This window comes from Balaenoptera borealis, assembly GCF_965194805.1.
Source record: "Balaenoptera borealis genome assembly, chromosome: 5".
Classification (NCBI taxonomy): domain Eukaryota; kingdom Metazoa; phylum Chordata; class Mammalia; order Artiodactyla; family Balaenopteridae; genus Balaenoptera; species Balaenoptera borealis.
In genome coordinates this window covers 127,239,257-127,267,242 of record NC_138862.1, presented here as the reverse complement: position 1 = coordinate 127,267,242, position 27,986 = coordinate 127,239,257, and the positions used below count along the sequence as shown (strand labels likewise).

Below are 27,986 nucleotides of genomic sequence, written 5' to 3'. Positions count from 1 at the left end.
TGTAGGAAAATATTTCCTTGGATTTTTTGATATCTAATTGCTCCTTTGCAGAGGCACAATCACACACACACATTCATTAGCATCATGGAATCTCAGAGCTTGAGAGAACCTCGGAAATTGTTTAATCCAAAATCTCTAGCTGCCCAGAGCTGGCAAGAGAGAGTGTTGGTAGAATTGTATGAATATATCAGATGCTAAAACCATCTGAGACCCAGAGAGGTAAAATGATCTTCCCAGGATTCCTTAGAAGTAAGTCTCCCCGCTGCTAGTTCAGTACTTCTTGCAAAGCACCATTCTGTCCTTCTATATCTGCTTCAGGTAGTGAAATCCAACTCAACAATTTACTAGCCACCAATAATTCATTTTCAGCTAAACCTAGTAACACGTTACAAATTCTCAAATTCTGCCATTTTTGCTGCTTGACATCACAGAGTACTCTCTCCCCTTTAAATTCTGGGCTCCAACAACTAAGTCACCCACTATGTTCATCCCTCCCACGTTTATTTTAAATAAAGATACTTTTCAAAAATATCAGCCAACTTCAACGGCTATCACCTTTCAGCTAGTTTTTAAACTTTTCATTAGAGAAATTTTCAAAAATACATAAAAGTAGAGAAAGAGTACAATGAACCCAAGTATTCATTAATCCAGGTTCAATGATAACCAACATTCTTCCATACTTGTTTCATTTCTTCCTTACCCACTTATATTTCAGTATTCATCTCTAATAAATACAGACCCTTTTTAAACAGCCAACTTCAATACCACTGTCACACCCAATTATAGTAATAATCCCTTACTATCACTTAATATCTAGTCCATGTTCAATTCTCCCCCAAATGTCTTAAAAATGTCTTTTGGGGTTTTTTTTCAAGGAATGCATATAGCATTCCTAAATTTCTTTTAATCTGTAACAATCCCACTCGTCGCCCCCCACCCTCTTTTTTTTTAACCTGACATTTATTTGTTGAATAGGCCATTTGTCTTATAGAATTACTCACATTTCGGATTTGGCTTATTGTATTCTTATCATTTAACATATTTCTTCATCCCCTATGTTTCTTGTAAACTAGTTACATCTAAAGGCTTTACTAAATTCAGGTTCAGTATTTTTTGGCAAGAATATTTCAGAGGTGATGCTGTGTTCTTCCTACTGCATCACCATCAGGAGTCAGCCAGTTCTGAAGTGGGAAGAATACGTCTGTAGCAGACATAAGGGGAGTAAATATCAATGTAAGAGAATTCCCCAAGAGTGTGGAGCCACATATTCTGACAATCTCCCTAACAGCCACACCAGACTTCTTTCAAGTCTTCAAAGTGTCATCTCCCTCCAGGTTCTAGGCCTAGGCACTCTTATCCTCTTCACTTAGTTAACTCATACTTGACCTTCAGCTCTCGACTCATATTTCCTTCTTCAGGGAAATCTCCCCTGATCCCATGACTAGATCAGGTCCTCTTTTTATATGCTCTTCTAGCACTACAAAGAGTAAAGTATAAAGGTTTGAGTTCAGAGTCAGGTGGCCTGAGTGACTAGCAGCTTAACCATTTATTAAACTGTGTGACATGGACAAACTCAACATCTTTGAGCCTTAATTTCTTCATCTGTAAAAGAGAAAACATAGTAATACCTATATCTCATAGGTTGAATTAAGTCAGACAACATATAGAAAGTATGGAGAACCTGAAACAGAAACTAATAGATAATTGGTGTCATTGCCATATATTAGTATGCTGAATGAAAGAGATCTTACCTAATCTTACCACTGTATATTATCTTAGACTTCTTCTACAAATTACACAGCTTAATTACCTGTGTAATTTGTTTTATATGAATACGTCTAGATAAGACTAAATTCCATGAGGTAAGTAGCCTACTTTTTGGTAATAGTAGAGTGGGCAACTCTGCCTCCAAAGACAATGAAAAAAGCTGAATAAACTATGTTGAAGAAATGTCTTCTTCTTAAAAGCATTAAAGAACTAATAAGATAATGACGAATTATCAAGGGAAAAAAAATCAAGAAGATGAAAACTCACTTTTTCCCTGAAGGCATTTGCCAAATCCAAAGAAAAATCTGTGAAAATGAATGCTAAAATCAAAGTCACTCCCCCATTTAAAATTGTTACCTAGATGGGCTATAACTCTCAGAATAAGGGTAAACCACCTCTGAAACCTAGCTTCCTCTCCTCTGGGTCATTGTTATACGTCAAGAAGGTCCCACATTAATAGTGATTCCACTGATGTACCAATTTTCAAGAAAATGAATTGGTTCTTTATCTTCTGAAGATAATCCTGTTTTAAAAATCTAATATTAGTATGAGGCTGTGAATTTAAACATATTTTATACATTTCAGTTCACTGCAATTATTATTATTATTATTATTAATAATATTAAAATGGATTATAGACCTAAATGTAAGACCAGGTACCATATAACTCTTAGAGGAAAACATAGGCATAACACTCTTTGACATAAATTACAGCAATATCTTTTTCGATCCATCTCCTAGAGTAATGGAAATAAAAATAAAAATAAACAAATGGGACCTAATTAAACTCAATACCTTTTGCACAGCAAAGGAAGCCACAAACAAAATGAAAAGACAATCCACAAAATGGGAGAAAATATTCACAAACGATGCAACCAACAAGGAATTAGTCTCAAAAATTTACAAACAGCTCATGCGGCTCAACAACCAAAAAACAAACAACCCAGTCAAAAAATAGGCAGAAAACCTAAACAGACATTTCTCCAAAGAAGACATACAGGGACTTCCCTGGTGGCGCAGTGGTTGAGAGTCCGCCTGCCAACGCAGGGGACACGGGTTCGCGCCCTGGTCTGGGAAGATCCCACATGCCGTGGAGCAACTAAGCCCGTGTGCCACCACTACTGAGCCTGCGCGTCACAACTGCTGAGCCCACGTGCCACAGTTACTGAAGCCTACGTACCTGGAGCCCATGCTCTGCAACGAGAGGCCACTGCAATGAGAAGTCTACACACAGCAACGAAGACTAGCCCCAGTTTGCTGCAACTAGAGAAAGCCCACGCGCAGCAACGAAGACCCAACGCAGCCAAAGATAGATAAATAATTTTTTTTTTAAAAGAAGACATACAGATGGGCAAGAGGTACCTGAAAAGATGTCCAATACTGCTAACTATTAGAGAAATGCAAATCAAAACTATGAGATACCACCTCACACCAGTCAGAATGGTCATCATCAAAAAATCTACAAACAATAAATGCTGGAGAGGGTGTGGAGAAAAGGGAACCCTCCTACACTGTTGGTGGGAATGTAAATTGATACAGCCACTGTGGAGAACAGTATGGAGCTTCCTTAAAAAACTAAAATATAGAGCTATCATATGATCCAGCATTCCCACTCCTGGGCATATATCTGCAGAAAAACACAGTTCGAAAAGATACATACACCCCAATGTTCAGTGCAGCACTGTTTACAATAGCCAAGACATGGAAGAAAATCTAAATGTCCATCGATAAAGAAGATGTGGTATATATAAAATGGAATATTACTCAGCCATTAAAAAGAATGAAATAATGCCACTTGCAGCAACATGGATGGACTTGGAGATTATCATACTAAGTGAAGTTAAGTCCAACAGAGAAAGACAAATATCATATGATACCACTTATATGTGGAATCTAAAAAAAAATGATACAAATGAACGTATCTGCAAAACAGAAAGAGACTCACGGACTTAGAGAATGAACTTATGGTTGGGGGGGCAGGGATAGATTGGGAGTTTGAGACTGACATAAACACACTGCTATATTTAAAATAGATAACCAACAAGGACCTACTGTAAAAAAATTTTTTTAATCTAATATCAGTATGAGGTCATGAATTTAAACATATTTTATGGATTTCAGTTCACTATTATTATTATTATTATTATTAAAGCTTATGTGGTCTCATCTTTGGCTGGGGGAAGGCTATTCAAGCCTATCCTTTTGATATGACTCCACTAGTAGCTTCCTTGTTGTCTGATATCTTGAACCAGTTCCGCTCCAAATCTGAAATCATCCATTTCTTCAAGATCAGGAAGAGATGATTCTGGGAAGATGGCAGAGTAGGAAGCATCAGGAATGAGTCTCCCCAACTAGGAAAAAACTTCACTGGCAGAATCTGTCTCATGTTAACTATTTTGGAACTCTGAGTCTATTGAGGCCTGCAAATTCCACTGAAGGATTAAATGATGATTTGTGGTTAATTTCAGTCAATTTCACCTCTGGGCAGGGTAAAAGCCACCTATTCCCCACCCTCAGCTTTAAGGCAGGCAGCTGTGCACAATGTACCAGGAGCAGGTTATACCCAGTTTATGTGAGTCAGGGTGGGCAAAAAGGACCTTGTCCTCCAAATTCTGGGGTTCTGTGATCTGACTGATTGCTGCTTCTGATCTCAGAGGAGCAGACAAAGAGGCAAGGGTGTTACTGTACTTCCTCGCATTGTTATAAGCTCCTCTCAGGCTGGTTAAAGTGACTTACAGGGGATTTAAAGGACCATTGTCCTTTTCTTCTCTTCATTTTTCTCTTTTCCCCTTTTGGAAACCACACCTTCAAAAACTAGGACATTTAAAAGCAAATGCAGGGACTTCCCTGGTGGCGCAGTGGTTAAGAATCCACCTGCCAATGCAGGGGACACAGATTTGATCCCTGGCCTGGGGAGATCCCACATGCCGTGGAGCAACTAAGCCCATGCACCACAACTACTGAGCCTGCACTATAGAGCCCATAAGCCACAACTACTGAGCCCATGCACCACAACTACTGAAGCCAGCGTGCCCTAGAGCCCCCACGCCACAACTACTAAGCCCACATGCTGCAAATGCTGAAACCCATGCGCGTAGAGCCCGTGCTCCGCAACAGAAGCCACCACAAATGAGAAGCCCACACACTGCAACGAAGAGTAGGCCCCACTCGCCGCAACTAGAGAAACCACACATGCAGCAACGAAGACCCAATGCAGACAAAATTTTTAAAATAATAATTAAAAAAAATAAAAGTAAATGCACATATGGGAAATTAGAAAGTCACTGCACATGCCCAAGAAAGGTGCAGGCTAAAAAAAGACCTTAAGTTTATACCTCAGGCTGATCCTCAGCACAGAGACAGCCATGACAATTTAAAACAAACAAACAAACAAAAACAAAACCCAGAAAACCTTGGTGAAGGAAGAGAATCTTATTTCCAGACATACCAAATTATTAGATTGAAATGTTCAGTTTTCAACAAAAAATAAGGGATACAAAGAATCGGGAAACTATGGCCCATTTAAAGGAAAAAAACAAATCTACAGAAACTGTCCCTGAAAAAAAAGACCTGATGGCAGAACTACTAGACAAAGATTTTAAAACCACCACCTTAAAAATATTCAAAGAACTAAAGAAAGATGTGGAGAAAAATTAAGAGAAAATATATGAACAAAACGGAAATATCAATAAAGAGATGGGAAACCTAAAAAGAAATCAAAAAAATTCTGGAGTTGAAAAGTACAATAACTGAAATGAAAAATTCACTAGAGGCATTCAAAGGCAATTTGAACAGGCAAAAGAAAGAATCAGTAAATGTGACAATAAGACAATAGAAATTATCGAGTCTAAGGAACAGAAAAAAAAGACTGAATAAAAGTGAACAGTGTGGGACTTCCCTGATGGTCCAGTGGTTAAGAATCCATCTTGCAGGGATTTCCCTGGTGGCACAGTGGTTAAGAATCCACCTGCTAATGCAGGGGACATGGGTTCAATCCCTGGTCTGGGAATATCCCACATACCACGGAGCAACTAAGCCCGTGCACCACAACTACTGAGCCCAAGTGCTGCAACAACTGAAGCCCGCTGGCCTAGAGCCTGTGCTCTGCAACAAGAGGCCACTGCAATGAGAAGCCCGTGCAACACAACAAAGAGTAGCCACCACTTGCCGCAACTAGAGAAAGCCCGCGTGCAGCAACAAAGACCCAATGCAGCCAAAAAATAAATAAAAATTTTTTTTAATTAAAAAAAAAAAAGAATCCATCTTGCAATGCAGGGGACGCTGGTTCTATCCCTGGTCAGGTAACTAAGATCCTACATGCTGCAGGGCAACTAAGCCTGCGCGCCGCAACTAGAGAGCCAAAGTGCCGCAACTACAGAGCCCACGTGCTTTGGAGCCTGAGCACCACAACTAGAGAGAAGCCCAAATGCCGCAAGCCTGCATACTGCAAAGAAGAGCCCGCACACTGCAACAAAAGATCCCACTTGCCGCAACTAAGACCCGACACAGCCAAATAAATAAATATTTTTTTAAAAAAGTGAACAGTGCCTAAAGGACCTGTGAGACACCATCAAGCAGGCCAACATACAAACTGTGGGGAGCCCAGAAGGAGAAAAGGGAGGGAAAGTGGCAGAGAGAATATTTAAAGAAATGATGGCTGAAAACTTCCCAAATTTGTTGAAAAATACAAATACATATATTCAAGAAGGTCAACAAACTCCAAGAAAGGTAAACTCAGACAGACCTACACCAGCAAGTATTATAATCAAACTTTTGAAAGACACAAAGAGAGAATCCTGAAAGCAGCAAGGGAGAAGTGACATATCACATACAAGGAATCATCAATAAGATTACCAGCATATTTCTCAACAGAAACTTTGGAGTCCAGAAGGTAGTGAGATGATACATTCAAAGTGCTGAAAGAAAGAAATTGTCGATCAAGAATCCCATACCTGGCAAAACTGTCCTTCAAAAGAGAGAACAAAATTAAGACATTCTCAGATAAACAAAAGCTGAAGGAGTTCGTTACCATTAGACCTGCCCTACAAGAAATGGTAAAGGGAGTCCTGCGGGTTGAAATGAAAGGACACTAGACAGTAAATCAAAGCCATATGAAAAACTAAAGTTCTCAGTAAAAGTAAATGGCATGGTAAATACATGGGCAATTATAAAAGCTACTATTATTATGACAAAGACGTGTAGCTCCACTTTTTGTTTTCTACATGATTTAACACATTACTGACCAGGGGATTTTTGCAGAAACTAACGCCTGTGGCCATCAATTTGTTATGTAAGTGAATACTGAAACACCCATGTTTGAGTAAATATCAACAACTATTTTTGCACTTAATGTATTTATTTGAAACTTTGTACATGTCTCACTAAAGCATTCTATTATTTCATTAGAGTGTGGCAGGGAGTATAGGAGGCACCTCTGTGCAGGGGAACAGAACATCTATTACAAATACACCATGTTTCACTGCACTTTCCCCTGGAAGAGCAGACTCTACACTTTCTGGCAGTATTTTTTTTTTAGTCCTGTGGGGATTATTTCCTCTACGATATGTTCTTTCATTTTACCTGAGAGTTGACAAGGTGGATCTTTGTGTGGGGGCTCTTTTAGAAATGCCACAAGAAGGACCAGGTGCAGGACTAACACTACATTCACCAGAAGGGTCAGTTACCCATTCTCTAGTTACTGCTAACAAAAACTGCTTGTAAGTAATTTTATTCTGTGCCTTAAGGCTACAATAAATTTTAAATGCATTAAATAAACTGCAATTACTCAAATAGAAACCCACTTTCTTATACCAATTTTCCAGAGGATATTGAAGTTTGCCAGATATTGATTGGATCAATCAACTCCTTTCATACATTATACTCTAATACACAAGTAGGCTTAGTTATCTGATGGCCAGTCCTCCTGTCTTCCTTTCCTGTAGATGCTATGGAGGTGTCATGAATAGTTGTCACTATGCGGACTAGCTTCTTGTCTTTCCATATAAGAATCACTTCTCCCTTCTGTAAGAATGTCATTTCTCCCCTCTGTAGATTTTTACATTTCTCCTTTAATTTGTTTGGTAGACCACGATTCTCTCCTATGGTCCCACAAACTCTGGTTTTATTTTTCAACAATATTTCAGATGTGGACACACTGTTGTAATAATTGCCTTAGTAAATATGGTGCCATAAACCAAGATAAGGTGGTAGGACCCATAATATTGTTTCTTGCAGTTTCTTTCCTTCACCTGTGTAAATCTCAAGGTTGCATATAGATAACCGATTTCACTTTCACTAACCATCTTGACCAAAATTTCATATTTTGTAAGTTTTCTGGGATTATAGGTTTTGAATCTGAGCCGTCCTCTCCACTTTATGATTGCCTTATCAAGTGATAGCTCTTGTTTGGGTATTATAGATCGATTGAAATTTTGGTAGAAAATAATCCAAAAGAGGTTTAACTTTTGAAATTCTGTCTGCAGGAAGCGGAGTTTCTGAGTTATCGTTAAAGTGAAGAAATGTCATTATTTGTTCAAACCTTCTTCTCATAATCTTTGGAAAAGTAGGTGTTTCAAGTAAGGGATCAATCAACCAATATTCTTTCCAGTGTGACTTTCTTATTTGTCCCACCAGAATTATTAATCCAAGAAACTTCTTCATGTCACTATCAGTTACATCAGTCCATTTTGAAGCCTTATCATACTTTTTATATGATTTTTCATTCTGTTGGTGATACAAGTTTGTCTGAGAAGTGACCAACTCGAAAAAGTAGTTACCAAAAATTAATTCTGTTATTTCACTAACACTTTGCAGGTTATTACACTCAATAGTTACACCTGACACATCTGTTAAGTCTTCTAATTTTCGTGAAATGTTGTCTTCAATCGACTCTTCTGCAGAAGCAAAGGAGCATTCTCCAGAACCATGAGCTTCATTTTCACTTTCTGTATCAGAATCAATCACTAAGGTTTTTTGTTTTTTTGTTGGCCTAATATTCACATCGTCTAAATCAGAACTATACTCTGAAGAACTATCATCTTCTGAGACACTAGTATATACGTCACTTGGAAAATCAGAGAAAGTATCTGCATAAATTCATTGAAAAGTTCTTCTTCACTCAAAATTTCATGATGCGTCATTTTTGAAAATTTTACCATAATAAACTTGCATTTATAATATACACAAGATTGGAACAAAAACCTAAAGGAGCAAAATGTGAATGATAATGACAATCATAAGTTGTATAAAGAAACTTTGATCAATTTTAAGTTCTAACAGCTTGGCACAGTGATGTTAATTTTATCACTCTCTAAAAACATATTGATACATCTCCAGTCAATAACATTTGGGTAACAAAAGACACATTAATAAGTCTCCAGTCAATAATGTGTTAAGAAACAGATAATTTTTTAAAAAACAATCACTAGTCTAAAAGCTAATATTATTGTAACTTTGGTATGTAATGTCACATCTCATTTTCCACCTAATTTAGGAGATTGGGTCTTCCCTTGTGGTGCAGTGGTTAAGAATCTGCCTGCCAATGCAGGGGACATGGGTTCGAGCCCTGGTCTGGGAAGATCTCACATGCCGCGGAGCAACTAAGCCCGTGCACCACAAATACTGAGCCTGCGCTCTAGAGCCTGTGAGCCACAATTACTGAAGCCCGCACACCTAGAGCCTGTGCTCCGCAACAAGAGAAGCCACCACAAGGAGAAGCCTGCGCACTGCAATGATGAGTAGCCCCCGCTCTTCGCAACTAGAGAAAGCCCGCATGCAGCAATGAAGATCCAATGCAGCCAAAAATAAAAATAAATAAAAAATAAATAAGAGACTAAATTCATTTAAAACAATTATTAATTTATGTTTTGGGGCACACATGTATAAAGATGTAATTGTGCAACATCGACAACTAAAAGAGGTGGGGGAGTGTTATAATTTATAATGTTAAATGTAATCTCCATGGTAACTGCAAAGAAAACAGTGATAAAATATATAGAAAAGGAAATGAGAAAAGTGAAAAGAAAAACATTTCACTATAAAAAAATCAACTAAACACCAAAAGACAATAATACAGGAAATGAGAAAAAAAAAAGCCATAAGATATTATGAACAATAGCAAAAATGACAGAAATAATCCCTACCTATGAGTAATCACTTTAAATGTAAATGGGTTAAACTCTTGACAGATTGGCAGAATGAATTTAAGAAATCCAACTACATGTGTCTAAAACAGGACCCACTTTAGATCCAGCAACACAAAGACGTTGAAAGTGAAAAGATGGTAGAAGATATTCTATGAAAATAATAACCAAGAGAAAGCAAGGGTGGCTATATTAGTATCAGACAAAATAGACTTTAAATCAAAAAAGGTTACTAGAGACAAAGTTAACATTACATATTAATACAAGATTCAATACAGCAAGAATATATAACAGTTATAAACACTTATGCACTTAATAACAGATCACCAAAATATATGAAGTAAAAATTGACAGAACTGAAGGAAGAAATAGTTCTACAATAGTAGTAGTTGGAGACTTTAACACTCCATTCTCAATAATAGATAGAACAACCAGATAGAAGAAAAGTAATGAAACAGGAAAAAAGTAATGAAACAGGATGTGACACAGTAAACCAACCAGATCTAACAGATTTATAAAGAACACTCTGGGGAATTCCCTGGTGGTCCAGTGGTTGGACTCTGCACTTCCATTGCAGTGAGCACAGGTTTGATCCCTGGTCAGGGAACTAAGATCCCACAAGCTGCGTGGTGTGGCCAAAACAAAAACAAAAACACTCTACCCAACAACTACAGAATACACAGTCTTCCAAGTGCACGTGGAACATTTTCCAGGATAGACTATATGTTAGGCCACAAATTAAGTCACCACAAACGGATGAAGTTAGAAATCAATAACATAAATAAAACAGAAACATCATAAATTTATGGAAATTAAACAACACATTTGTAAATAACCAATGGATGAAAGAAGAAATCACAAGAGAAATTAGAAAATACTTAAGCTATTAATGAAAATGAAAACAAAACTTACAGGACACAGTGAAAGCAGTGCTAAGGGGGAAATTTATAGCTATAAAAGTTTACATTAAAAAATGCGAAAGGTCTCAAATTAACAACCTAACTTTACAACTTAAAGAACTAGAAAAAGAATAACAAACTAAACCCAAAGCTAGCAAAGGAAAGAAAATAATAAAGATTAATTAGAGTAGAAACAAAGGAAATAGAGAATAGGAAAGCAATAGAGGAAGTCAATGAAAGACAGCTGAAAAGATCAACAAAAATGACAAATGTTTAGCTAGATGAATAGAAAAAAAGAGAAGATTCAAATTATTAAAATCAGAAATGAAAGTGGGGACATTACTATCAATTATACAGAAATTTAAAGTATAAAACAGTACTATGAACAATGGTATGCCAACAAATTAGATAACCAAAATGAAATGGATAAATTCCTAGAAACACAAAACTTACCAAGACTGAATCACAAAGAAATAGAAAATCTCAGTACACCTATAACTAGTAAGGAGATTGAATCAGTAATCAAAAAACTCCAAACAAAGAAAAGCCTTGGACCTGGTGGCTTCACTGAGGAATTCTACCAAAACATTTAAAGAACTATTAGCAATCCTTCTCAAACTTTTCCAAAATATTAAAGAGGAGGGAACACTTCCTAACTCATTCGTGGAGGTTAGCATTACCCTAATATCAAAACCAGACAAAGACAATACAAGAAAAGAAAACTAAAGACTAATATGCCTTATAAGCATCAGTGCAAAAATCCTCAACAAAATACTAGTAAACCAAATTCAGCAGCTTATTAAAAGGATTACACACCATTTCCAAGTGGGAGTTATAGTTGGAATGTAGAAATAGTTCAACATATGAAAAGAAATCAACGTATTACACTACATTAATGGAATGAAGGAAAAAAAAAATCATCATCTCAACTGATGCAGAAAAAGCATTTGACAAAACCCAACACCGTTTCATGATAGAAACACTCAACAAACTAGGAATAGAAGGAAACTAACTCAACAAAATAAAAGCCATATATAAAAAAGCTACAGCAAACATCATACTCAATGGTGAAAGACTGAAAGCTTTCCAAGATGAGGAACAAGGCAAGGATGTCCACATTCACCACTTTTTTTTTTTTTGGAGTATAATTGCTTTACAATGTTGTGTTAGTTTCTGGTGCACAACATAGTGAATCAGCTATATGTATACATATATCCCCTCCCCCTTGGACCTCCCTCCCACTCCACCCCCATCCCACTCATCCAGGTCATCACAGAGCATGGAGCTGAGCTCCCTGTGCTATACAGCAGGTTCCCACTAGCTATCTATTTTACACATGGTAGTGTATATATGTCAATCCTAATCTCCCGATTCGTCCCACCCTGCCCTTCCCCCCACCATGTCCACATGTCCATTCTCTACATCTGCATCTCTATTTCTGCCCTGGAAATAGGTTCATTTGTACCATTTTTCTGGATTCCACATATATGAGTTAATATACGATATTTGTTTTTCTCTTTCTGACTTACTTCACTCTGTATGACAGACTCTAGGTCCATCCACATCTCCAAAAATGACCCAATTTCGTTCCTTTTTATGGCTGAGTAATATTCCATTGTATATAAGTACTACATCTTCTATATCCATTCATCTGTCATTGGACACTTAGGTTGTTTCCATGTCCTGGCTATTGTAGATAGTGCTGCAATGAACATTGGAGTACATGTGTCATTTTGAATTATGGTTTTCTCAGGGTATATGCCCAGTAGTGGGATTGCTGGATCATATGGTAGTCCTATATTTACTTTTTTAAGGCACCTCCATACTGTTCTCCATAGTGGCTGTATCAATTTACGTTCTCACCAACAGTGCAAGAGGGTTCCCTTTTCTCCACACCCTCTCCAGCATTTACTGTTTGTAGATTTTTTGATGATGGCCATTCTGACTGGTGTGAGATGATACCTCATTGTAGTTTTGATTTGCATTTCTCTAATAATTTAGTGATGTTGACCATCTTTTCATGTGCCTCTTGGCCATCTGTAAGTCTCCTTTGGAGAAATGTCTATTTAGGTCTTCTGCCCAATTTTTGATTGGGTTGTTTGTTTTTTTGATATTGAGCTCCATGAGCTGTTTGTATATTTCAGAGATTAATCCTTTGTCTGTTGCTTCGTTTGCAAATATTTTTTCCCATTCTGAGGGTTGTCTTTTCGTCTTGTTTATGGTTTCCTTTGCTGTGCAAAAGCTTTTTAAGTTTAATTACGTCCCATTTGTTTATTTTTGTTTTTATTTTCATTACTCTAGGACATGGGTCAAAAAAGATCTTGCTGTGGTTTATGTCAGAGTGTTTTTCCTATGTTTTCCTCTAAGAGTTTTATAGTGTCTGGTCTATTTAGGTCTTTAATCCATTTTGAAAACTTCAGTGTATGGCATTAGGTATGGTGTTCTAATTTCATTCTTTTACATATAGCTGTCCAGTTTTCCCAGCACCAATTACTGAAGAGTCTGTCTTTTCTCCATTGTATATTCTTCCCTCCTCTGTCATAGATTAGGTGACCATAGGTGCACGGGTTTATCTCTGGGCTTTCTATCCTGTACCATTGATCTATAGTTCTGTTTTTGTGCCACTACCATACTGTCTTGATTACTGTAGCTTTGTAGTATAGTCCGAAGTCAGAGAGCCTGATTCCTCCAGCTCTGTTTTTCTTTGTCAAGATTGCTTTGGCTATTCAGGGTCTTTTGTGTTTCCATACAAATTGTAAAATTTTTTGATCTAATTCTGTGAAGAAGGCCATTGGTAATCTGATAGGGATTGCACTGAATCTGTAGATTGCTTTGGGTAGTACAGTCATTTTCACAATATTGATTATTCCAGTCCAAGAACATAGTATATTTCTCCATCTCTTTGTGTCATCTTTGATTTCTTTCTTCAGTTTTATAGTTTTCTGTGTAAAAGTCTTTTTATTCCATGTAGAATTGGAAGTTCTCACCAAGCAATTAAGCAAGAAATAGAAATAAAAGGCATCCAAATTGGAAAGGAAGAAGTAAAATTACGTCTACGTGCAGATGATATGATTTTATATGCAGAAAACCCTAAAGAATACACACATACACATACACACAGAAAACTGTTAGAATAAATGAATTCAGCAAAGTAGCAGGATACAAAAATCAACATATAAAAATCAGTGCATTTCTACACACTAACAATGAATAACCCAAAAAGGAAATTAACAACTCCATTTATAACAGCATAAAAATGAATAAAAACGGGAGTAAACTTAACCAAGGAGGTGAAAGCCTTGTACAATGAAAACTACAAAACATTGCTCAAAAAATTAAACAGACATAAATAAATGGGAATATATCCTATGTTCATGGATCATAAGACTTATTAAGACATCAATACTAACTAAAGCAATCTACAGATTCAGTGTAATCCCCATCAAAATCCCAATGACATTTTTTGCAGAAATAGAGAACCCATCCTAAAGAACATAGGGAATCTCAAGGGACCCTGAATAGCCAATACAATCTTGAAAAAGAAGAAAGAAGCTGGAGGAGTCACACTTCCTGATTTTAAAGCTCACTGCAAAGCTACAAAAATCAAAACATAGTGGTACTGGCATACAGACCAATGGAGGAGAATAAAGAGCCCAGATATAATTCCTCACATTTATTGTCAAATGATTTTCAACAAGAGTGCCAAAAATCCTTCAAAGGGGAATGGTCAGTCTCTTCCTCTTCTGGAAAAACTGTAAAAAGAATGAAGTTGGACCCTTACTTAAGACCATACACAAAAATTAACTCAAAATGGATCAAAGATCTAAATGTAAGAGCCAAAACTATAAAACTCTTAGAAGAAAACGTAGGGTAAAAGCTTCACAATCCTGGATTTGGCAATGATTTCGTGGATATGACACCAAAGGCACAGGCAACAAAAGTAAAAATAGACAAATTGGACTTCACAAAAATTTAAAACTTCTGTGCATCAAAACATATTGTCAACAGAGTGAACAGGCAATCCATGGAATGGGAGAAAATATTTGCAAATCATTTGTGATAAGGGATTAACATCCAGAATATAGAGAGAATTCCTGAAACTCAACAACAAAAATTCTGATTAAAAAATGGGCAAGGAAAAAAAAAAAAAAAATGGGCAAGGAACTTGAACTTATCTAAAGAATATATAAAAATGCCCATAAACACATGAAAAGATTTCAATATCACTACCCATTAGGTAAATGCAAATCAAAACTACAATGAGATACCACCTCATACCCATTAGGATGGCTACTATCAAAAACACAGATAGTGAGGATGTTGGTGAGTACGTGGAGAAATTGAAACCCTTGTGCACTGTTGGTAGGAATGTCAAATGGTACAGCTGCTGTGAAAAACAGCATGGTGGTTCTTCAAAAAACTAACTGTAGAATTGCCCTTATGATTCAGCAATTCTACTTCTGGGTATAGTCAAAAGAATTGAAAGCAGGGTCTTGAAGAGATATTTGTACATCCATGTTCATAGCAGCACTATTCACAATAGCTAAAGTGTGGAAGTAACCCAAGTTCAACCAAGAGATGAATGGATAAGCAAAATATGGTATATCCATGCAATGGAATATTATTCAGCCTTAAACAGGAAGGAAATGTTCACATACGCTACAACATGGATGAACTTTAAGGACATTAGCTAATCACAAAAAAACAAATGCTGTATGATTCCACTTATACAGAAAGTAGAATGGTGGTTGCCTGGGTCTTGGGGGGATGGTGAGTTATTGTTTAACGAGTGTAACGTTTCAGCTTTACAAGATGAAAAGAGTTCTGTGTGCGTCTATAGATAGAGCTAGGATACTTATATCTACCTGTCTACTGAAAGGCCTCAAACAGAGACTGACTCAGTATCCCTAGAATACAGATTATGATCTTGAAATGCTATTTCCTTCTTTAAAAAAACAGAGTTTCTTGAAGAAATGATGATTTCAGATTTGGGACAGAATTAATTTAAGATATCAGACAACAAGGAAGCTATTAAAGACTAGTAAGGTCATATCAAAAGGATAGGCTTGAATAGGCTCCCCCCAGCCGAAGATGAGACCACATGAGCTTTGATAATAATGATAATTGCAATGAACTGAAACACATAAAATGTTTAAATTCATGACCTCATACTGATATTAGATTTTTAAAAAGAATTGTCTTCAGAAGATAAAAAACCGATTCACTTTCCCCAAAATTGGTAAATAAATGGAAAGAATGAAACATTTATGCTGCCTTTCCTAAAGGAATTGTACTGCTGCATATTCAAATGATAGATAAGGGACTAATATTCCAACTAATAAGTAAAAAAGCCATGATAGAATTAGAATACCACTATTTTGCAACCTTCAATGAACAGATATAGGCATCAAGTATCAACAGGTGCTGAAAACACAAAGAGAAACAATGAGACATTCCGCACCTCCTATGGTCTTGGCAAACACCACCTAGAGAATTACCAAAGGGATTGAATCTGAGTCTGATCCAGTCTTGGATCCAGCTACCAATATACGGGAATTACCCGGGGCAGAGGAACATAATTAACTGTACATGAGTGTGCAATCTGCAAAATCCAGACTGTAGGATATACAGGTCAAATGACCCAAGTTCTTTATCAGATTAATTGTAAGGAAAAGAAAGGAATAGGGAGAAAACCTACAGATTAAAAGAGATTTTTTTTAAATTTAATGAACAAGACTACATTATAGTGAAGAATACAGATTTATGAAAAAACTTTTCTTAACACAAGGAAGCAATTACTATAAAAGTCAGAAGAATGGCTACTAATGGGAGTACACAAGTAGTTGTAATTGGGATGGAGCAAAGTCTTCACACAGCTAGCATGGTTCTTCACCCTGACCTAGGTGGTATCGTCTTTTAGTAATTCATTAAGCTACACATCTTTATGTATGTTCTTTCCTGTTTGACTTCATAATAAAAATTCATTTTTTAATTCAAAGATTTTGTTAAATAACAATAAAAGCAAAAGGAAAGGAAATACTAACTAAAAGGCTGGTACAGCCAGAATGCCTAGGTTCGAATCACGGATTCTGCCGTGCAACCAAGAAAGTACTAATCTCTCTGTGCCTCAATTTCCTTATCATAAAATGAATACAATAAAAGTACTTAGCTCATAGGTTCTTGTGAAGATTAGGAAAGTTAATATAGAAAGGACAAATAGAACAGTGCCTGGCACACAGGACAAAAGTGGTGATCAGAGTTGGTGACCAGCTATCTGTGTTATCTTAAAAAGTTATTTAACCACTCTGGGCTTCAGTTTCCTTAACTGAGTTTAAAATATCTGATAGGAGGGACTTCCCTGGCAGTCCAGTGGTTAAGACTCTGAACTTCCAATGCAGGGGCATGGGTTCGATCCCTGGTTGGGGAACTAAGATTCCCACATGCTGTGGTGGGGTGTAGCCAAAAAAAAAAAATTAAAATATCTGACAGGATTATGAGGAGGTCAAAAGGAAATATATGTATAGTATTCCACAATTAGTGGATCCTTTCCACAGTCTCTCAACATCCAGAGAGAGTTATCTGCCACATTAGACATACCTCAGTCATGGCACAATCCTCTTGTACTTTTCACCTGGTCATTCAAGTTGATCTCAATGAAATGATCACTCAGTGACTCTCATATCTGAAACTGGATCTTCATCTAAGTTTCAAAAAGATAAAGAAACCCAAATCTTAAAAAGTTCATCTCCTAGTAAGAATGGTCACGTGTTATTCCCAGAACAGGCATCCGTCGTACTGGTGGTAACCACTAAACAGAAGCTGGAACAACTGAATTAGCTAATGGCCTCCGATGCTCACCACCACGTGCCTTCACCCTTGTCTTCTTTCCCCTTATCTTTCCTGTCCCCGCTCTGTTGAAACATTCAGCTGGGAGTCCAATTCTATCATCATCTAGCATCAATTCTGATTCTGGCTTCAAAGGTAGAATAATTCTCATTGGCAGGGGTACTCTCAGATAGACAATACCACTGAACACAAAAAGCAAAGGCAGGGAGAACAACTTTCACAATTTCACCTGTGACCAAGCCCTCCTTTTCAGAAGTCCGTACTGTGAAATTAATGTGCCAATAGTTTGCAGCTGCCTTTACCCCACTACAAGCTGTAACAGGACATAGGTCTGGAACTCTGAGTCAGAAGAGACCCAATGCTTCCCAAAGCCAAAGCAGAAGGTGCAGCTTGCTTTAATCAGTGTCATAACACACCTAAAGTAAGACTGTGAGAATAGGAGTTGCAGGGTTGGAGTTCATTTGTATACGGCATAGAAAGCCAAGCGCAGAGAAGCAAAACACATTTCTATCACCTTGCACTGTCCAGGTCTCCCAAGAGTCCTTTGGTAACTTGCCCTTTATAGGTCTGAAGCCCCTGTAACATGCACCATAAATTAAAATGTAATTATTTTTCACTACAAGTGAGTCACATCAAAATGTGCAATTAGCTTTCTCAAAAGTACATATTTCACTTTTACTGCAATAAATGGAACATCCAATGCTTTCAAAGTCTCTATTGTCTATTAAGTGCAAAAGCTCTATTCCAAAAATATGCCAACATGCTGTTTAACGTTCCTAAAAAGAACTGAATCTACCGCAAATAAGGAAACGGAATTAACACTGGATCTCATCTCAACCAAATCATTCCGCCCCGCGAGAGGTTACATAAAGGGTCAGAACACGCCTCCAAGCAGAAGCTGCGGGCAAAACCCTTGTCAGCCACCTCTTCCCCAAAGTGGGGCGGGGAAGGCCCGGGTCTACTTGGCAATACCAAAAGTAAAACAACACAACACAACACAACAAAACCTCATACAGAGGACTGAAACCAACAGAGGTAATGCGTGCCCAGTGTTTTAACATTATTACGGTTAGAAAATAAAGTGGTACAAAAACCTGTTTGGTCTGCGTGATACGGGTCTCTTAGCCTTGCAATATTTTCACCTCATTGATTTTCTTAATAAAATCAAATTAGGCTCCGCATAAAAAGGCCCCTCCGATTCTGAAATGGGCCTAATAAACCGGAGAAGGAGATACCTACTCTACCCGTCAGCGTATCCCCCATCTTTTGCTACGAGCCTTCACTAGTCAAGCGACCTTCTCAGACACCTTGACAACTGCAAAGTGGAGCGGGTCGGCCCTAGTGGACGCTTGGGAATGGAGTAACTACAACCTATGCAGAATCCAGGCTGCGCCGGCAATCATTCCACGCTTCACACTTACTACCTCATTTAACCTTCAACCACCATGTAAGGCAAGAATTACCAGCTGTGTCCTACAAATGAAGAAACTGAGGCGCTGAGACGTTAAACGGGAAGCCAAAGATCACAAAGGGCGGGAAGCCAGACTTGAACCAGGTTTCTCAGGTCACCCCGCTCCCCCCGGCCTTTATACTGGGATTTTCATTGCTCCTCTCTGGGAACCCCAGCAAGGGTCAGTCTGACCACTCGCAGGGCGCAGGTGTGGTCAGTTCCCGGGGTTCCTCAGGCAGGGCCTCCAGCGGCCGCTTCTGTAGACCCCGAGAGCCGCTCACCTTACTCAACCGCCGCCGCCCTCCAGCAGCGCGCCCAATCCCGCCGGCTCAGCGGCCTCCGGCCCCGCCTCTGCGACCTTTACCACGCCGTGGGAGGCCGGCCAATCGAGCCCGAGCGCGTCGAGGGACCTGCCTATGCTCTGGCTTAAACGCCGGAGCGATTTTCTCGGACAGCCCGGGGAGGCTGGGCCTGCCCCGCGCCCTCTGGTTGGCTCCGCTTCTGGGGGCGGGGCCTACCTTTGACTTCGACCTGTGTGTACGGGGCTGGCTTTGTCGTCTGCGCCTGCGCACTTCCATTGCAGCTGAAAATAGGCTCTGGCTGAAGTTGTCTCACTTACCTGGATCCTCATTTGCCTGGAAGATTTAAGAAATTTACGTTTGAGGCTGTCGGTGAAAGTGAGGCCCGGGCCACGTGGCCGCTGCAGACTGCCCTCCATACACACACACACGCACACACGTCGTGTCTGCTAGCTCTTGCTGCGGGTCTCGTCAGCGTGTTCTCTATGTTCCAGACCTGGCTGAGCGGTGCAGCGCCTGGCATTTGGAGGACGCAGATAAGTGTTTGTTGATGACGTTTTACCCTCCCATTAAACATTTTCCAAATCAACACGAAGTGTCAGGCCATACATCGAGCTCCAAAAATGCAAAAGTGTCTGGCTGGAGATGTTCAAAATCTAGTTAGGGAGATAGGTATACACCCTGAAATTAAGGTGCAGTGTGATAGGCATGATCAGAGAAAGGTGTCTAGGGCACAGAGGGGAAAGAAAAGGATTTACCTCGGTCCCCGAGTGGGTCTCAACCCTGGCTGCACATTAGAATCACCTGGGGAGCTTTGAAAACAATGTTCAGACCCCAAGTTAAGTATATCAGAATCTGCTGGGTAGGACCCAGGCATTGGTAGTTTGTAAAGCTCCCCAGGTGATTCCAATGTGCAGCCAAGGTAGAGAACTACAAACCTAGAGTGATGCATAAGAAGAATGATTCTGAATGAAGAGTTCCCCAGCAATACAGATAGGAAAGGTATTGAAATCGCAGAAATGCGTGGAGGGAGAGGGGGTTCAAGGACCTCCTGTTCTTTATGTCTCAGCACAGAAAGAATTCATTGAGAGGCAAAGTGATAGATCAGAAGTGATTTATTAGAGTAGGACGCTTGTGAGGCTTACAAGCCGGTGGGCAAGGGAATGCCGCTCCGAGAACTTAGTGGGCTAGTTTCATAATCAAAGGAAAAGAAGACCACCTTCTTCCTCATTCTTGAGTAAATATCAAACTTCCATCATCAGTTCCACTTCCACATCAGGCGGAGGAGTTTTCTTGTCCCCACATGGTCGAACTGGGACTGTCATGGCGCAATGGAAATGAGCAAAAAGGCAGTAACATACTAAAATATGATAAATCATCTCGGGTTTCAGTATAATGTCACCTTTTCCTTATATTTTTGTTTTTAGTGTGCACAGAGAAGCATGTCCTAGGAATCATTAATTTACTGACCTCACTGGGCAGGATGTGTGTCTCATGCGGCCACTGTTTTTGGGGGGCAAGTCATGCTTCTGTTGCATGGTTTTGTTGCTAAGCAAGCCTGCTTTCTTTTTTTTAAGTTTTATTTATCTATTTTTGGCTGTGTTGGGTCCTTGTTGCTGCACGTGGGCTTTCTCTAGTTGCGGCGAGCGGGGGCTACTCTTCGTTGCGGTACGCGTGCTTCTCATTGCGGTGGCTTCTCTTTTCGGGGAGCACGGGCTCTAGGCACGCAGGCTTCAGTAGTTGCGGCACACGGGCTCAGTAGTTGTGGCTCGCGGGCTCTAGAGCGCAGGCTCAGTAGTTGTGGCACACGGGCTTAGTTGCTCCGCGGCATGTGGGATCTTCCTGGACCAGGGCTCGAACCCGTGTCACCTGCGTTGGCAGGCGGACTCCTAACCACTGTGCCACCGGGGAAGTCCCAAGCCTGCTTTCTTGAGTGATCATTAACTTACAGGGGTCTCCCATACTTTTTCCTTACAATCCCCTAGTGGAATTAACTATTTAATCACCTACTTTGGCCGTTTACTCTGTCCCTATCAGTATTTAGAGAAAACTTCATGTGCAAATTAAGATAATAACTCCAAAGCACGTTATTATAATGCCTAGTTCACAAGTGCTCAGTAAACCTTACTTTTTTTCTCTCTCTCTAATTAAACCTGGACTCCTTTGGTACAGCTCATATCTGCCCTCCCCAAAAACCTAACTCCCAAAGCACTGGCCAATACAATGGGCTTCCTGAAGAAGCTGAGGCGTATGTTGCATCATTGGAGAATCAGAGGAGGAAGGCCTTTAGCAGGCGTGCTAAGGAGCTGGGACTTTGTCCTGGAGGTGATGGGGAAACATAGATGAGTTTTCAAAAGGAGTATAAAATGAAAAGGCTTTTGTCTGGGTTTTTTCAAGCCTAACTTTCTTGCATCCTGATATATAAGTAAAAACTGTAAAAAAAAAAAAAAAAAGGAGGGGGGGAGGGCTCCACAGTGTACAAATATGATCAGTGTTCTTTTTCTCCACAAAAGGAAATCATCTCAATCCCCTCTGTAGCACTTTAATAAATTCAGAATCTACAAATAGGGCCCCTGCCCACCTTTTTCAAAAACTCACAGCAGGTTAAGCGATCCAAAAATTACCAAAGGAAAATCCAGCTGTGACACACCCGAAGGGAAGGCCTGGTGGCCTCTGTCATTGCATCTTATAGCCACACGATGTCACTGTTGACAACCTGTACTTTCCAATTGGTCAAAGGATGCAAGTCTGTAGCAAGCAGGTCCCACAATGGCCAACAGGGATCTTCCACGGAGGGCATGGTGTCTCTCACAAGGAGGTCTCAGGGTCACAGCTTTTAGGGTTCAACTTTCAGGCCCATACTCAGCCTTCTTCCAGGCAGCTGGAGCCACTGTGAGTTTGATCTCTGTGTCTGTCTGCCCCATGCAAACATGTCCTCACCCCACCGCCACCCCGTGCCCTTTCCATACTGAGCTATTCACACTAGTCTGGTTGGCAGATTTTCATTTTCAACACTTGGAACACAAAGAGTCTCACTGCTTGACTTTTCCAGGGTAATAGGGTGACTTACCCACTTTTCTGAGTGTAGCTGCCCTAATTATAGCTAGGAGGCCAAACATCATTGGTCAATTAGGATTATTTGGCCTGCAAATAGAATAGAAAATCTGACTCAAACTGTCTTCTTAAGCAATAAGGAAATTGATTATCTCACATAACAGGAAGTCCAGGGGCAAGATAGACTTTGGACTTGGTTGATGCAGTGGTTCAACAAGTTACCAAGGATAAGTTATTGGAAAGTACAGGATATCAAGTTTATCAAGTTACCAAGGAAAAGTTTACCCTCTGGGGTGGGTGCTCCTTGAGTCACATGGATTACAAGAAGGAAGCATGGCTACTTGGGTAAAATTGGAGTTCTGTAAGGATCAAGAGGAAAATGGACGCTAGATGGATGATCACCAGTATCCCTCACAATCTTCAAAGCAAAAAAGGCTGTTTATTCTCTAATTCCTAACAATAGAACCTCTCTCCCATCACTCCTGGATTTTGTATGTAGCAAGTGGAGGGGAGGAAGCTCTAGAGCACTGTCCTCCAAAGGAATTCCTTCTTCTGAACCCCTAAGGCTTTTCTAGCACCTCTCTGCTAGAAAAGGAAAGGGCCCTGCACACAAGTTCAGTCTTTAGGTCAGCATCCTGCTGCACTGGTCTCAAGAGTCTTCTATGGACCTCATCTACCCACCAGGATTCTAATGGTTCTAACACTCATTTAACATTCGTTAATTTACAAAAACTTATTAAGCACCTGTTAGGTACCACGGATTGAACTAGATACTTTCTACGGTGGTGAGTAAACTAGATGTGGTTCCTGCCCTTATGGACCTTACAGTATAGTTGGGAAGAGCAATATGGAACAAATACAAATAAGCATATAATTATAATAATTGCTATGAAGGAAGAGAATAGGGTTACATACAGGAGACCTCCCTGAGGAAGTGACATTTAAGCTGAGATCCAAAGCCTGTCTTCATTTCGTCGTACTGCTTTCCTCTGTGCTGACTTCCCAGTATAATTTTTTTAAGGTTTTATGTATGTATGTATTTAACATGGCTGCATTGGGTCTTAGTTGCAACACGTGGGATCTTTGATGCCATGTGCATGATCTTTGTTGCAGCATGCGGGATATTTTAGTTGTGGCTTGCGAACTCTTAGTTGAGGCATGTGGGATCTAGTTCCCTGACCAGGGATCAAACCCGGGCTCCCTGATTGGGAGCGCAGAGTCTTAGCCACTGGACCGTCAGGGAAGTCCCCTGCAGTGTAATTTATAGCCTACATTAGCAATTAAAACAGATCTATTTTCTAAATTTCTAAACTGATTCTCAAATTTTCTCCTGAGTATAGAACTATCAGGTGTCTCCCCACAATAAAAAGTATACCAAATATGAATGGCATTTGGTGAGGAATTCTTGCAGATTCTTTAACTCACAAGTCTTTTAGACTTAGAATCCTTTATTACACTAATACATTTGCTCTACCTCCCCTGGGGAGGAATGATCCATGGGGACATGGATCACACCTAATCTTTTTCCAGCACCTAGCTTAGTCCCTGACACATAGTAGGTGCTCAATACAGTGTGGAATTATATTGTTAAATCTGAGTCAGATTTATACAGCGGCATTCACCTTCAGTAGCCATTTTCCAGTATGAAAGACAATAAGCAAACAGCTCAGGCAAATATATTAATAACAAAGCTTAAGAATCCATACAGCATAACAATAGTTAAATGAATTGAGCCCTTAAAATGTGTCAGGCTCTGGGCTAAGCACTTTCATTTTCTAACTTGTTAATGCTTCACAACTTTAATGTAAGTACCGTTACTATCTTTGTTTTACAAATGATCAAATTAGAAAATAGAAGTTTAGAGAAATGACTTGCTAAGGTCACACTGCTAGTATGTGGCTGAGCCAGGATCCAGGATCTGAAACCAGCATTCAGGCTCCATGAACCACTTCATTAACCACTTGATCATACCACTTCTCCCAACGGGCATCTGCTCTACCGTAGGATTGGTGTAGGCACTTATTCCAACTTGCAATTATTTCATCTGTCTCTGTATTAGTTATCTATTGATGCAAAACAAATTACCCCTACTCATAGCAGCTTAAACCAAACACTTATTATCTGGAAGTTTCTGTGGGTCAGGAATACAGGAGTAGGCTAACTGTATGGTCTGGACAGACTCCTTCGTGATGGTGCACTCAACGGGTTGGCCGGGGCTAGAGTCATCTCAAGGTTCAAGTGGACTGAAGGATCCATTTCCAAGCTCATTCATGTGGTTGCTGGCTAGCCTCAGTTCATTCCTTGTCAAGTGAACCTCTCCACAGGCTGCCTGAGTGTCCACATACATAGCAGCTTCCCACAGAGGAAGTGATGAAGAGGATGTGTGAGCACCTAAGACAGAAGCTGAAGTCTTTTTTATAACCTGATTTGGATGTGATATAGCATCACTTCTGCTGTATGCTACTGATCGCACAAACCAACCTTGCTAACACTTGGACAAGGGCTATACAAGGATGTGGATACTAGGAAGTAGGGAGCTCCGGGAGCCATCGTGGAGGCAACCTACCTCAGTCCGTTTGCTAATTTTTGTGACTGTCTTCTCCACTAGAATGTAAACTTCAAGAGTGGGGAAAAGCCATCAGTGCTTCTCGTTGTCATATCCCCTTACACGCTGCCTGCCATATAACAGACTGTCAATAAATAGTGAATAAATGTAATGATGATGGTGATACTGTTACTGAATTAAGTTGTATGGACACTACTCAGGCCATAGCCCGGCCAAGGCTCTCTGCTTTGTCAGGGAGGGTTCTTTTTCCTTTTGGGTTTGAGTGAATAATGAAACCAAAGCTGAGATGAACACAGCACAGGCTTTATTCAGTGGCCAAAGAATAGAGAAGGGGGGAACTAAGTTCACAGATCATCTTCTCACCCACCTGGCAAGAGGGACTTAATGTTAAAGAGTACTGTAAAGACAAAGGGAGGAGGAGTGAGGCTAATGATAGGGAGGCATGTGCGTTACTCTACCAGGGAAGGGGCAGGGCTTTTTCCAAGGGAGTGGCGTGCCACCCCATTTTTATCCTTTTTGTTCTATAATGTTCAGTCATGGTGGCTGGTAGGGTGTGTCATTTAATATGCTAAGGTAGTTAAATCAACGTATAATGAGACTCAGGGTCTGTTGTAGGTCAGATTCATCACCATCTTGGTCCCAGCTGGTTCCATCTGGTTTTTCTTTGTTTATAGATTCCTTTCTTATCTCTGGACCCTTTAACTTAAAGATTTAGGTTAACTCGTGCTAAAGGTGTCGGGGTTGAAGGGTCGTGAGCAGAGACCAGGAGCAGCTCTGGCAACAATAGGAATTCCAAAGGGTGGCTTCCTATAATCCCATCCTGCTCTCACACAAATTCCCAGTTGCCACTTATGGTACCATGTAAATAATTTTTAAAAGCAGAACTATATCATGCCCTAAAACATGTACTCGTGTATATAATTTCTATATAACTATAGAACGTGGACTTGGAAGCAAACACACCAAATTCATGAGAATGCTGGCCTTTGGGGAGGAGAAGAAAGTAATGGTGCTGGGGATGAAAGTCAGATATGGCTTTATCTTCTACTGGGATTTTTTTTATTGAGCCAACATTTAATGATGGTCAATTCTGGGTGGTGGAAATATGCGTATTTTTCTCTGTACTTTTCCATATTTTTAAAATTTCTCAAAATGAACTAGATACAGATTTTTAGTCTTAACCAATTGGAACATGTGCCTTGGAATGCTCCTTAGGCACTTAAAAAGTGCCTTCCTTTGGCTCTTTGCTCTAATTAAGGGGGTATCTACAAACCCCACTCTCCAGATGACTCAGACCAAAACCTATTTTCTCCTGAAATTGTCAAACTTTTCTGGGTTGAAGTTCTACAAAATCACCTTGGTTTGCTGCTTCTCCACTTTCTGTGTTTTGTGTAGATGGAGCCAGAGCCTCCGTGGGCCGAAGGAGAGAGACCCAAGCAGCAGCGGCAGCCTGGCTGGCAACAGGAGGCTGTGGTTACTGGCACTGGTGCTGACATACAATCCTCTGAGGCCAGAGTCCTGGGCCCTGGGCTCGTTTGAAAAGCACTGGTGCCTCTTCCTTTAACACACAGCCAACAGTCACGCTGGACCAACACTGGAAGGGCACGTGGAAAGTTTTAAACCTGTAGGTATCAGATTATGCAACTTTTCCCTTTTATTTTGATGTCCATTCATGCTGTTTAAGTAGTAAGTTCAGAAAATCAGTCAATCCATTAACAATTTCCTTTTCCAGTGGAGGCCCGATGAAAACATGGACTATTGTGAATGAAGGCAGTTTTAGCTGCTCTCTTAAGATAAATCACTGACGTCCATGGGCAGGTTGGTGAGAGGCAGCTTAAGAGGTTAAAGCAACATTTAGGTACTTCTTGGGAAACGAGAAGACACTCTGAGAGTGGAAATAAAGTCAAAAGCAGGATCAGCCACATAAGTACGTTTCACACTCAGTTCAATACCTTTCACAGTATTTTGTTCAGACTTTCTTTCCAGGACAATCCTGTTTGATACCAAGCGACTATTCCTATCTCCAGTGTCCTGGGCCCAGGGAATGAGTAGGTAGAAAATACAGCCCAAACTGGTATGTTCCTTAATTCCAGGTATCCCAGAACCTATACCCAAGGAGGAAACAGTGGCACAGAAGAAGCCAGCGGAGAAATCAGACTGCCTCGCCTATTCTGGGGACAGACTTGGGTACACTTCATGAGTGGGCTGACCCCCACTACGTTCTGGGGCCCCTGGGCAGAGGGGTTCCCCAGGCCTCTAAGACAGGACCTATATTTCTGTTCATGCACAATTAATACTTTTCTAATAACAGGCCTTGTTAATATGAACTTTTCAAATCCCACAGGCCTGTCTCTACAACTTCTGAAGGGCTTTGGGTCTCTCTGCAAAATGGGTCTAAGTATAATCACTGGACTGTTGTGAGAACTACAGGCAATGATACACAAGGCACAAAGCAAGCATTCGATAAATTACACATCATTGGTCTTGTAAAAGATATTCTGATTCTCAAAGTTTTATAAGAAAATATGACTCTTCATTAAACAATATTTTTGAGCTGCTGCCCAACCAGGGTTTCCTGGTCCTAGCCCAACAACTCACAGCTGTTTCTCAGAAGAACTAAGGATTGGGAGAAAGGAATTAGGGAGGTATCTTCAGCTAGCCTTGTCTCATCTCTGGAAATCACCACTCTGAGGCCTTTTACCTTTGTCCCCTAATTCATTCTTTTAACAATCATTTATTGAAAACTCTCTTTTCAGGACACTAGTGCAGAAAAAAATACAAATATGAAAAGTCTTTGTCTTCAGGGAGCTTTCCATACAGGGTGGCAAACAAGAAATCAGTGCTCTCTGAGATTCAGTCTACTACTTTGCAGACAGGTTGACCTAATCAATAGATTGTTCTTTATTGTTTCTTAACTCCCCTTCTCTCACACACTTGCTTGGCATCCTCACTACCAATCCCAGA

At 39.9% G+C, this 27,986-nt stretch overlaps 1 protein-coding gene across 5 annotated transcripts in view; it reads right to left on the bottom strand.

Moving 5' to 3' along the window:
* The window catches only part of CEP70 (centrosomal protein 70), a 78,611-nt gene extending 59,088 nt beyond the window's left edge, over nucleotides 1-19,523 (bottom strand). For 4 of the 5 annotated variants that reach the window (XM_082393694.1, XM_082393698.1, XM_082393697.1 and 1 more), the window contains exons 1-2: nucleotides 19,385-19,523; nucleotides 17,405-17,507 (exon numbers count right to left, since the gene is read on the bottom strand). In XM_082393694.1, the coding sequence (XP_082249820.1) occupies nucleotides 17,405-17,413 (9 nt within the window). In that variant the 5' untranslated portion in view covers nucleotides 17,414-17,507; nucleotides 19,385-19,523. The other variant, XM_082393695.1, reaches the window with a different exon arrangement.
* Between the last annotated feature and the right edge of the window lie 8,463 nt (nucleotides 19,524-27,986).